This window comes from Grampus griseus (genome assembly GCF_964374135.1).
Source record: "Grampus griseus genome assembly, chromosome: 3".
In the NCBI taxonomy this organism is placed as follows: Eukaryota; Metazoa; Chordata; class Mammalia; order Artiodactyla; family Delphinidae; genus Grampus; species Grampus griseus.
This window is the reverse complement of record NC_139019.1, coordinates 29,078,724-29,091,515: the sequence shown is the minus strand read 5'-3', so window position 1 is coordinate 29,091,515 and position 12,792 is coordinate 29,078,724. Positions and strand designations below refer to the sequence as shown.

At 39.8% G+C, this 12,792-nt stretch overlaps 1 protein-coding gene across 1 annotated transcript in view; it reads right to left on the bottom strand.

The window, feature by feature from the left end:
* Window positions 1-12,792, bottom strand: part of SPEF2 (sperm flagellar 2) — a gene marked incomplete at both ends in the record, with an annotated part of 174,444 nt that overhangs the window by 72,919 nt on the left and 88,733 nt on the right. The window contains 3 exons of the mRNA XM_082651380.1: window positions 1,287-1,425; window positions 1,509-1,636; window positions 6,390-6,538. Of these exons, the coding sequence (XP_082507506.1) occupies window positions 1,287-1,425; window positions 1,509-1,636; window positions 6,390-6,538 (416 nt within the window). The remainder of the gene's footprint in view (window positions 1-1,286; window positions 1,426-1,508; window positions 1,637-6,389; window positions 6,539-12,792) is intronic.

Below are 12,792 nucleotides of genomic sequence, written 5' to 3'. Positions count from 1 at the left end.
CTCTCCTGTCCTGAGTTTGCTCAAATATTGCCTTCTCAGTGGGCCTTTCCACAACTACCATATACTAAAAGGTATATCAACGTTCCTTCCCTCACTGCCCTGCTTTCCTCCTTCACGTAACTCATATTATCAGTGACGTACTCGCTATACATTTACTTATTTATTGCTCATCCTTTGCACTCTGGCCCCCAGAACATAAACATCCTGAGGTCATAGGCTTTTTGTTCAGTGTTGAACCCCCTGCCCCTTGAGCAGTGCCAGGACCATGGTAGATGCTCAATAAATATTCACAGAGCAGATGAATGGGTCATGGGGGTAGAGCTTGGGAATTTGTTGTCGTTGATAAATAAATACTGAGATTATAATCAGCTATGACTACTAGTAGCCTATACTTAAGGTTGTGGAAGGGGAAAGACTTCCCCTGACAGGATAAGGGGCTCTGTAAATCTACATAGGAAAGACAAAAGGTGAGAGATTGAAATCAGGCTTCTTGTACATCAGAGGACCTTTTCTAAAGCATCAGGGTAATATACTCTGAATTTATCATGTACTTATGAATTTATCAAAATCTGCCTGTCTACCAAGTGACAGGCACTGTGCTGCTGGAATACCAAGATGTATGAGATTTGGTACCTTCCCTCAAGGGATCTATTCAACAGAGGCAACACTTCAGGCTTTCTGGGATGTTCCCTCATTCCTCTTCTCCCTGACATCAACCAACCATATAAATGTAGCCAAGAGAGGCACGTACTTAATACCAGGCTTGGACACACTTACATGACCCAACAAAAGCGTTAGGAGTCTACAAAGTAGATGCCCAGAATGCTCTTGCACCGCTGGCCTTGGCTTCTCCTTTCACAAGCATTGGCTACCATATTCTCATTCTGAGCTCAAAGTACAGAAGAGCGATTGTTCTTGAAAGTCGGCAGGTTGGTGTTCAAACCATTTCTCCCCTCATCCTCACACCTCATGAGAGTAAGAAGGGGATGAATTAGGCTTTTTTTGTTTGTTTGTTTTGTTTTGCGGTACGCGGGCCTCTCACTGCTGTGGCCTCTCCCGTTGCGGAGCACAGGCCCCGGACGCGCAGGCTCAGCGGCCATGGCTCACGGGCCCAGCCGCTCTGTGGCATGTGGGATCTTCCCGGATCGGGGCACGAACCCGTGTCCCCTGCATCGGCAGGCGGACTCTCAACCACTGCGCCACCAGGGAAGCCCTGAATTAGGCTTTTGAAGTACAAGATTTGAGAGTGTGGAAACTCTGGCCCCGCGGGTCATGGATTCCCTTACATTCACTCTTTGGTGTCGTTCAGCCTTCATTTCCTCATCATCCCACAGGTCATCAGGAAGAGAGTTGAAATCAGCCTGCCACTGAGATACAAAATCTTGCTTGTGGTCCGGACGCCTTAGAAACTGCTGGAAATCTGTTCTGTAAGGCATTCAGAGAATCAGACGGAGCTTATATGTCCTGCCTGTAAACTACACGGTTGTAACTTTGGAAACTTTACTTACCTAATATCATATAAGTAGGCAAGCACCGTATGCTGGCCTTCTCTCAGGTGCCTGAGTACTGTTTTGATGGAATTTATATAGGAATTTTCTACCAGTTTCCAGTAAGGTACTAAAAATGATTGTATTTCCTGTTAAATGGTAAAGCATAAAAATCATAATTTCAAAGTGAAAATTCTTCTGCGTAATTGAGTCAAAAGGGCACTACTAAGCAAGAAGATCAAGTTGCAACTGTAGCCACTTACGGCAACTCTGTGAAACTTCTTGCTCCTCCTTCCTCCCCTCCCCCAGCTAATTCCTATTTCAAATCATTTTTCATGTCTGAGCGCAGACATATTTTTTTCCAGAAATCCTTCCCTGATCCATCAAGTGTATAGGGTCATCCTCTGAAGTTCTGAAGTCCCACCTTAGCACCCTGTACTTCTCTCATTAGAGAACTGATGGCATTAATTATAACTGTTTATTTATTTGTCTATATTCACCTCTAGAACAGCAGTCTCATAAAACCAGGAAGAATTACTATCTTATTCACCACTAAACAGTTTTTCCTATAATTACCACAATGTCTGGGACATAGTAAGTGCTCAGGAAATATTTATTGAATGAGTGAATTGAATAATCACAGACCTCACATTTTGCCTAAGTTGGAGAACACCTAGGGTTCTTGTCAGGGTGATGATGAGTTATTTCTCTGAATTCTCCCTTGAGGTTTTACCTTTGCTGTAAAGTGCACCATGAAAATCAGAAAGTTTCTTTTACATTATCTTTAATGATGCAAATAAACAATGAAAAATAAGAAGTAATCAAATTGAAATAAAGTTGAAGATTTTTTTTTTTTTTTTTTTTTGCGGTACGCGGGCCTCTCACCGCTGTGGCATCTCCTGTTGCGGAGCACAGCCTCTGGACGCGCAGACCCAGCGGCCATGGCCCACGGGCCCAGCCGTTCCGCGGCACGTGGGATCCTCCCGGACTGGGGCATGAACCCGTGTCCCCTGCATCGGCAGACGGACTCCCAACCACTGCGCCACCAGGGAAGCCCCCATATTATATTTTAATATAAACTTTCTGTACGAATTTTTCCCTTATTGGTTGTGCATTTATTTATTCAGGGGCTTGCACATGGGGACCTTGGAGGTCATCTGGGCTAACTTCCTCTTCAACTGAGAAATGCCAAGAGATCTAGACACAGATTATCCAACCTCTGTGGACCTCACTGATACATTAGGCACATTTCAATGCAACCCCCTTTAGGGTCACACAACTTGTGTTAGTGGAAAATGCTTCCTGTGTTGAGCAGAAATTTGCCTTTCTGTATTTTCTACTTATAAGCCCTAGCTGTGCCCTTTGGAGAAGGACAGTCTACATTCACACCATCTTCTCTATGACAGCCTGTCAAATATTTGAAGACATTGGTGAGGAGAAGTAGGCTGGGATTCAGGATGAAACTCGCTTGCTTTTGTATTTCCAGCATCTAGTACAGCATTTGCAAACAACAGGTACTCAACAAATGTTAATATAGATGTAAGCGGAGTCACCTGAACCCAATTTTATCATGAGTTAAATTTTCAGGAGACTGGATGGCACTGGATGGCTTCATCTGGTTCTAAAGGCCTATGATTCTATGTCTAACCATACTTCAAGTATTCATTTATCATACACATTTACAGTTCTTTCAATGCTCCTCTGAAATTATTTTAACACCTTTCTCTTACCTAGAGCCCCTCTCTGGTTTCTAGTTTTTCATGATCTCTCTTAAAAGATGTGGTATCCAGAGTGGTGCTGAAGACCATTTTAAGTAAGCTGACTACTAAACTTCCCTCCTGGTGACTTCAAGTCATTAATTAACACTCTGTGCGAGGAGAGTTACCACCTAGGAATGGACCTAATTGAACTAACATCCTGTTCACAGTTCTTAGTTATTTACAAGAACTTCATGAGAAATTGTCAAATGGTATTTTGAATTCAAGGTATACTATGTTCATGGTACCTCTCTGACCCACCTACTCGACCTTGCTATCAAAGAAAAGGAACAGGCCAGTTCAGCAGGACTTAGTCTTAGTAAACCTGTCTGACCTCTGGGTGATCACTTTGTATGTTACAAGTGCTTAGAGGCATGTGTTTAATAATTTTCTTTCCAATTTTGTCAGGGATTAACATCTGGATCATTGGTCTTGTATGCTACTAAATCCCGTCCACCTTTTGTTAAACATTTAGTCATTAGCCCACATCTGGTCTTCTAGATTCTCCCGTATCTTCTGTGATTTCTATGAGTTATTGATAATGTCCCATCTGTAGTTTATTTAATTCTCTGGGACGTTATTTTTCTGGGTCTAGGCACTTGAACTTATGTGACGTGACTAGATGTTAAGACCTATCCTTTCCAATTAAATAGTCTTCTCTTCATTGACTGAAGCGTAATAGGAAATTGGGCAGCCAAAGCAAGTATCCTCCAAGCTTCAGAAGCTAGAAAGCAAAGACCTATCACTCCACTGCCTCCTTGGTGGTCTCTGAACCTTCCCTTGGGGCTGGCAAAGGGATAAGGACCCAGGCTCCCCTTGAACTTGGTTGCTGCCTCCACCTGAGAGAGCCAGATATGCAAGCAATCCTCCTCTTTCTCTCACTCTCTCTCCTTCCCCATGCCTACTGAGGTAAGATATATCTGGGGTCCCTGGAAGGCCTGGAACTAGGGTTGCCAGATAAAGTATAGGATGCCTATATATACTTCACTGATTATCTCAAATTTAAATTCATTTAACTGGGCATCTGTTTTTCCTCTCCATTAGTAGGTAAGCTGTGCAGCTCATGTGTGAGAAGCTTAGAGTAGAAAAGGACTAGGGTAGGTCATGTGGTCTGCTTTGTTTCCAGGTTCTAGGCTAATTCTGCTTGTAGCAAAAAGGAGTTCTCTACATGGTTTCACTTAGGTAACTAGAGGTCCAGGCTGTATATCCTCCCATTGTCCCTCCAGACCAACTCCCCATCCTTCACTCTCCATCCTGCTCAGTGATTGCTCTAGGAGGCTAACTCATGTGAATTACTTCAGGAAACTCCCTTGCCTTCCACCTCCCAGTCAAGAGATGAGAGAGCAGGAAGGACATGAGGTTTGGTTATATGCTTCCCTGCTCCTCTCTGCTGGTCACTGTGGGTGGCTGCATCCTCTGGGAAGGCCACAGCCCCGGGCAGGTGGCCTTCTCCATGCACAGGTCTTCCTGAGGTCTGGACATCTGCTTCCTGTCCTCAGCTTCTCAGGTCTAGGGGCCATAATAGCTCCTGGCTCTCTCTTGTTGAGGGTAACAATCTAATCCTTGTAGATTTTCTCATTTACTGGCCACATACATATAAATCATCCTTTATTCAACTTTCTTTAAATTATCTTCTGTTTTCTACCAGGATCCTGACTAGAAGATCTACAATGGAAGCTGATACCATATCTCAGTGTGAATATTTATTTTTCACTCATGTTCTCTATTTCCCTCTTGTCCTCTATGAATTTATTTCTCTCAAGGGCTTGAATGTTTGGATTTAAGGATCAGATTTTAATATTTTTGTCCCTCACTCTCCAACTCCTACCAAATAATATCATTTTAATTTTATCTCCTTCCCAACAACCACTTCTGTATCCTGCTTCTATGACAGTTCTTGAATATATTTATTTTTCAAAGTAGCTACTATTTGGCTGAGTGATAGTAATTACACACATCTGTAATTCTATCATTTAATGTTCTCATCTTCGAATATTTTCTGTTCTAACTTCTCCCTCAATGCTAATTAATTCATCAAAGACTTATCGGTCTTCCCTGGTGGCGCAGTGGTTGAGAGTCCGCCTGCCGATGCAGGGGACACGGGTTCGTGCCCCAGTCCGGGAAAATCCACTGGACCCGTGAGACATGGCCGCTGAGCCTGCGCCTCCAGAGCCTGTGCTCCGCAACGGGAGAGGCCACAACAGTGAGAGGCCCGCGTACTACAACAACAACAACAAAGAAGCCTTATCAAGAATCTCTAACATACTCTTCACTGTATTTGATTCTGTATTGAATACAGTGAATGTTTACAATTTAATTGAGGAGATAAGTAAGACATTTCCCTAGGAATGTTCAATAACAATTGCAATTCATGATTGGGTCTCAAGTGCCTGGCACAGATGGTCAGGGCTAACAGTTCATAAGAGTAAGAAGCCATGGAGGATTGGAATTAAGAAGACAGGGACTGAGTCTTTCAAAAAACCCTTTGTCTTTTAAAAAGTTTTAAAAGAAAGACCGTTCTGTGTGATTGTCCCAAGATGATTTATCTATTAAAGCAGCCGGATTTGCCTAGGTGACAACTGGGCTTTGCAGCTGTCAGAGCATAAAGAACTGAATAGAGCTTCCAGGGCTCACCTGGGCATCTCCTTGCCTGACACTAGGGTACCCATTTAAAGAGCTGAGGCCAGATAGCTCTCTGTTCTTTTATTAGTTTAGTTAGCTTCAAAATTTTCCTTCTATTTCTAAAAAGTCAGGGGTTAAACTTCATTTGAAAGCATTATGGTGTGGGCATGACAGCACGGTCGGAGGGCTATAATTTGCTGGATATGTGTTCTGGGGAAGATATTCTTCCAGGAAACTGCATCTCTGCTTGTCCCTGGGGTGAAAATTGGTCCTCAAAGAACCCATTTGTTCCCCTGATTGCAGCACTCAACAGCCGCTCAAAGCATGACTCAGAAATTTTAGGGAGGAGAGAAAGCATGGGATGTGATGCAATGAGTATTCTCAAAAGATCACCTCGGCCTTTTGATGAATATATATATTACCAGCTACAAAAGGCCTTTTGGATGGTGCAAATAATGGTGTGAATCTTCCTATAAAGAGGAGAAAAAACAGATTCTACTAGCTTGAGTCTAAACTGCCGTACCTCAGAAATCGGTTCATTCACATAAACCCATTCTTCTGATCCTGGCTTAGGTGGGGGTGGCGCTACTGGAGCAGGTGACACATCTGTAGAGTCAGCAGGTGATTTCTTTACTGGAACTTTCCCTCCTGGAGATTTTCCTCTGGGAGAACCTTAAACATGCATATTAAATCATGCCATTACAAGGAGATGAATGGGACCAGATTGTGGTGGGTGGATAAACCTATGATACCATGGATCTCAGGCAATTCATTAACTACTTTTTAAGCAAATTTGGGCAGCCTTATCAAATAAAAAATTTAAAAAGTCATTCTCTGTAGCCCCCAAATTAACGAATAATACCAAAAGCAATTTTTTTTTAAAGCAATGCAACTTCTCTTGTCCAATTAGCTATGGAAAACAACTTGATATTTTATTTTCATCTCTGTCCTTGCTTCCACAATGAACACACGGGTTTTACAAAGTTTAGGCGCCAGAGAAAAGTGTATTTTATTTACTATTGCAAAAACTGGCAAACTAAACACTCACCCTGAATGAGAAAGAGAGTAGCTGTAACAGGAGTGGTGTTCTTGGTGTTTTTTGAAACCCAGGGGAGGAGCAGGGAGAAAGAATGCTATTGTAGGAGTCAGTGAGGGATGTAGGGGAGGAGAAGGGGTACCTCCTGAATATTCCCACATTCCCTGGATGAGACAGAGGGCTTCTGAGCGGGGAATCTATATCTGTTTCTACAGTCAGGGTGTAGGGATGAAGGCGACTGCTGTGCCGTGGGTCTGGCTGAATTAAGGCATGGGCGGGAGGGGAGAAGAAGGGAGCGGGGAGAAGGAGAGGGAATGGAAAGAGAGAGGAAGGAGGAGAAGAAAGAAAAGGAAGTGGAGAAGGAGGAAGAGAAAGAGGCCTAATTTCAGCTCAGAATCCAGAAAGGGCATGTGCCCCACTCTCTGTGAGAACATCCAGGGGGGAATCCAGACCCGCGAAGCAGTACCCTTATGGTCTGAAAGATCTTGTGACTGATCAAACTACCTTAACTCAGAAAGCACTGATATTTCCTTAAAGGATCAAAGTTATAGTTTAGAAATTCACTCAGTTTAAATTCCACTTATTTTCAGTTTCCTTATTAAGATTTTAGATGCAGTTTATAGATGCCTACAGAATTTGCAGCACTTTCTTTCTCCAAAATATATTTCTTTGAGTATTATTTAACAATAATGCTGTTTAGAAAAGTAAATACATCTTCCACTTTTATACTAGTTTAAAATATATGGATTATAAGTAAAGGGGATATTGTTAATTATGTCATATGAACAGTTTAAATGACTTCTACTTATACAATTAAAACAAGTATTCGTCATCTACAAGTTTAAATTTCCATCTAGGTATTTTTAATTAGAAAAATTTAAGAGCATCTTTTTTCAGGTGAAAACTAAAAATGTTCATAACTTGATATATTTTTCTGTATGATAATTTTTCATTCTCTGAACTGAATCTCTGGTGAAATAAAAGTGACAATACTATGGCCACTTTAAGATGAATTTCTCAAAGGAGAATTCCTAAGGAGAACTTTGTAATTATAAACGTGAGACTGGAATGGGTTCCTTTTTCTTCTTTTCTTACATATCATGATCATTCAGTGAAAACTAAGGGAGCCAGGGAACATTTTTGGACGATGTGCTTTGATCTCATTTAACTTTTATCTAATTGTTAACAATGAAAATGCAAGGGTAAAAGATTTGAATGAATAAAAAAATGTATCTATGTCACAGTGAGTGAAAGTAGATGCCACTTTTGAACAAAATCTATCGACATCTCAAATGTCATGAGGGTCATTCCTTGCACCACCCACGCAACCATATGAAGACTTCAGTTTCTAATAAGATATTTGCTTTCATTTGGAAGTTGGATTATTGAGTCCTCAGTGTGGTCATTCTTCATGCATAAAATTCTGGAGAGTAATCTATGCTTAGCATATAGTAAAGATAGATTTTAGCAATTTTTTTTTTTTGTCCAGTTATAAGAACCTAATGGTATTACACAGAAGCACGTGGAGCGAGAACAAGTATAAATAAAATAAGGTCAAAAGAAAAATGTAATTTTAGGACATGGAATTTATTTAATCATTTTATCTGTAAAGAAATGGTCAAAGTTGAACCTATAGAGCAATAGGCTTGAGCAAAGAAAATAACATAGTAGGAGCTCAGTAAAGGTAAGGATAAATTTCATCTATTGATGAGAGGACATTAAGAAAACTAGAACACTTTCAGATTAAGTTGGCACTACTCAGGGAGCTGAGAGGATTGTAGGAAGAAGGAAAAGATGCAAAAAGTCTGACTGTTTTTTTAAAGAAAGGCATTATTATTACCTTTCAGTCCTAAAATATTTCCTAGTAGGATCTGGCTTAATTAAGGGCTTCCCTAGGTAGAAGTTAGAAGACTGGTTAACAGTGATGGCTTTCTTATTGCCTTGGTTCAGTGAAAAATGACTCTGGTTGGTGACTGAAGTGGAGACTCAGGATGCCTTGGATAAGATGAAAATTTCTGCTCTGCAGCGATGTGGCCAGGAAGAGAAAGAGGTCAGTGCCAGGTAAGGAGCCAGAGATGGAAAATGAATCAGCTTATTCTCCAAATCGCTATTGAGAAGGTATTTTGGAAAAGTTTTCTCTCCTTGGTGTCCTAGAGTTCATGTTGTTAGTCTAAGTGGAGCTGGAGTTATGGAACGTGGACAACTATAAAGTAATGAGGACTGGTTATTTGGAATCCTTTATAGGACCTGATTTTAGTATAATTATACTCAGTGATAAGTGTTGGCAACTCCTTAAGTCAATTTTGCAAAGGATTCCCCTTTTTGCCCACAGTCTTTAATAACTTGGTCTAGAGTCAATAATCATATCCCATACTTATTTAGCCCCATTTACTCTGAGCCAGATTCTGTTCCAGCTGCTTTTTTGTAGATTTACTAATTCCTTACTACAGCCACAGAGAAGTTACTTTTATGACCTCATTTTACATACGAGAGAACTGAGACTCACTAAGGTCAAGTTACTTGCCCTAAGTCACTCGTATGGTAAATGGCAGAGCTAGAATGTCGGCCCAGGCAGGCTGGCTCCAGAGTCCATGCATTTGACTGTCCTACTTTATTGCCTTTTAGTGTCTATTGATGTAATTCATGTTCAAAAGTGTTCATGCTTTAGAGTAGTTCTTTTAATACTATTTGCTTAGCTCATAAATTGATTTTAAGACTGTGTTCTATTTACATTGCATTACAATTAAATTACAATTTAATTTTTCTACTTGTGGTGAAAATTTTATTAAAAGCTACAGTCTGAGAAGTCAATTCATTGAAAGACTCATACTAAAGAGTATAAATAATATTATTTAACTCATTTATATTAGATGATGGTATTAAGGCAAAATCCAGGGAAGCTATGAGAATAGTGTTGAGAGTTAATATGGAGTGTTGATGACATTCGCCAAAGTGTAAAGAGGCTCTAACTTTCCCTTCTCATAGGTTAATGATTCCTAACAAAACACTACCTTATTTATTTATTTATTTATTTATTTTGCAGTACGCTGGCCTCTCACTGTTGTGGCCTCTCCCGTTGCGGAGCACAGGCTCCGGACGCGCAGGCTCAGCGGCCATGTCTCACGGGCCCAGCCGCTCCGCGGCATGTGGGACCCTGCCGGACCGGGGCACGAACCCGTGTCCCTTGCATCAGCAGGCGGATTCCCAACGACTGCGCCACCAGGGAAGCCCTACCTTATTTATTTTGACTCTCCATTTCCTCATCTTTGAAGTGGGAAATGATCATTTATACTTCACAGGTGGTTATGAGGATTATGCAAGAATATAAAAATTATCTTGTATAGTGCCTGGCGTAGGGTAGGTACTCCATAAGAGGTAGTTTGTTACTATGATTATGAATTATGTTATCAAAGGAGATTGTGGAATTTTGATATCTGAACCATGATTGTACATTAATCATCAACTTTCTGATGTGTGGCATCAACTTTCAGATGAAACCTAATGTGTTTTGCATGTGCTCTAAAATCTATTAAGACCTTGTACATTGCACCACATACTCTCCTCTATTTAAGGTCCCAGGTGATAAAAAATGTATTTTAGAAATTAATCTTAGAAAAAATTAGGGCTTTTTATTTCTATTTCAAAGTATTGTTATATACATGTTGTTTTTAAAATTGTAATCCAACTTAAATATTTTGGGGAACAGGACATATTATAAGTAATACGTTAGAAATAACTGAATGTTTCTGATATTCCAATGGCTAAAATAGAACAATAAGTCTTGGGCATCAATATAGTAGTTCTTCAACTTTAGGGATCACCAGCATTCCCTAGAGGGCTTATTAAAACACAAATTGCTGGACCCCTCCAGGAGTTTCAGATTCAGTAGATCTGGGGTGGGACCAAGCATTTGTTTTTCTAATAAGTTCCCAGGTAATGCAGGTGCTGCTGGTACAGGACTGAGTTTAAAAAGCCACCATGTTAGTAGATGCATCTAGGTATTTCAATTCCATTTCACTTTCATCTTTTTTCTCTGTTCTTCCATGTCTTTCCAATTAAATGTCATTAACGTTTATAACATGGACATAGCATTTATTGCTACGTGGCCTGGTAGCACCTAAACTTTAAGTCAGATCAGAAGGCAAGCACTGGGACAGTCCCAATACTAATACATGGGCAGGCCAGAAGAACTAAAGAGATCATGATTTCCAAACATTTATTCCACAGAGCTCTAGTCCCAGTGGATACCCCTCCAACAGAGAGTTCTGCAGCCACAATGTTTTGGGATATTGCATAGTGTATCTCCTACTGCCTTAGAGATAGATGATTACAGAAGATACATATCTATATTGTCATCTATCTCAGTTGAGATGAAAAACATTTTAATTTGGTGTAACTCAGCATTTTCTGAAATTGGTTGATTAAGGAAAACTCTTCATTTAGCCCTTAATTAACACCTCCTATGTAAGGTCATAGAGTTGAAAAGCCCTTATTTTATGAAGGAGTAAAATGGGGCCATGGCAAATGGTTGAAGATAATAAGAAATGCTTTAAGAACACCATAAATACAATTGCAAATGGCATTTCCGTGTCAAGATTTTGGAGGGAGAAGGTTGGAATTGATCTAATACACAGAGAAAAATAGGGATGAATTGAAGATGCCAATAGCAGGAAACAATGATAAGTCTGAAGGAAGGAAAAAGGAGATGGTTCCTCAAACCGTAAGAGATGTTTTCAGTATAATTGGTGTCAAACAGCCTGTGAGGTAAACAGATAACCAATCAATAGTGTTCACCCCCAATGGAATTAGTTCCAAATATTAGGAATTAAAATCATTAAGACTTCCTCTTAATGAAGGAAATCCTGTTATACATGCCAAAACAACAGCATTTCTATGTAAAAGAAAGACTTCTAGATATTGATCCAGAGTTTACCTGTTTCAAATATTATTGAACACAGTAGAAATTGTGTTTATGGAAATAGAAACACAATAGTAAAATAAAAGCAAAAAAATGTTTGAAAGTTCTTGGAGGTACTTAAACTGAGCTAACTGCATGACTCCAGTGAATATATATTTTCCTGGTTGAACTTGTAGTTGCTTATGGTTTGAGTGTGTATACTTTCATCTAAGGATGCTCTCAAAGCATGTGAATTATTATGTCTAACTTGACGATTTTCACCTAATATGCATAAATATATTCAATTCCTATTTTTGATGATTCTATGCTGATCCTTCATTTGCTTTTGCTGATCACAATAAGAAAGCAAGGGATGCATAATGTAAATGTGAAAATTATTCTCCTATTTGTAAACAGGTGAGATAGAGCAGAGCATAAATTATAGCCAAAATTATAGGTAAATTTTTCATCTCAGTGTTAACTCACCAATGACTCTAGTTATATATGCCTATCAGGTCATATAATCAGAGAAGGGTAAGATTCTTTGAGAATCATGGTTATGCATCTTTAAATGCCAAAATCAAGATCCTTTTAAGCCCATCATTTTGTGAACATGGCACAGTCTTGGGCTGCTACTACACTAGCAATTTGTAATGAAAAATTAAACAAAGGTACATACTTCATGACAACCCCCTTTGTACGTACCCTGCAAAAGTCAACTGTATGTGTCCATAACTGCATTTCAATCTTTCATTGGTTGGTGTAGCAGCTTCAATGTACAATCTAACTAATATGCTTTTTAAAACCTATTTTCTTCTACCAACTATCAATTATTTACAAAATTTTATCCTCCTTATTTCATAGAAATAGTTAAAATAAAATAGAAAAAAAAAAGAAATTAGGGTCAGGAAAAATGCAACTTAAAGTAGAAGGTCAAAACCAGGAGAGGAATTAGAAAGCAGACTCTGGGATCTAGGTCCTTGCGCAGATACT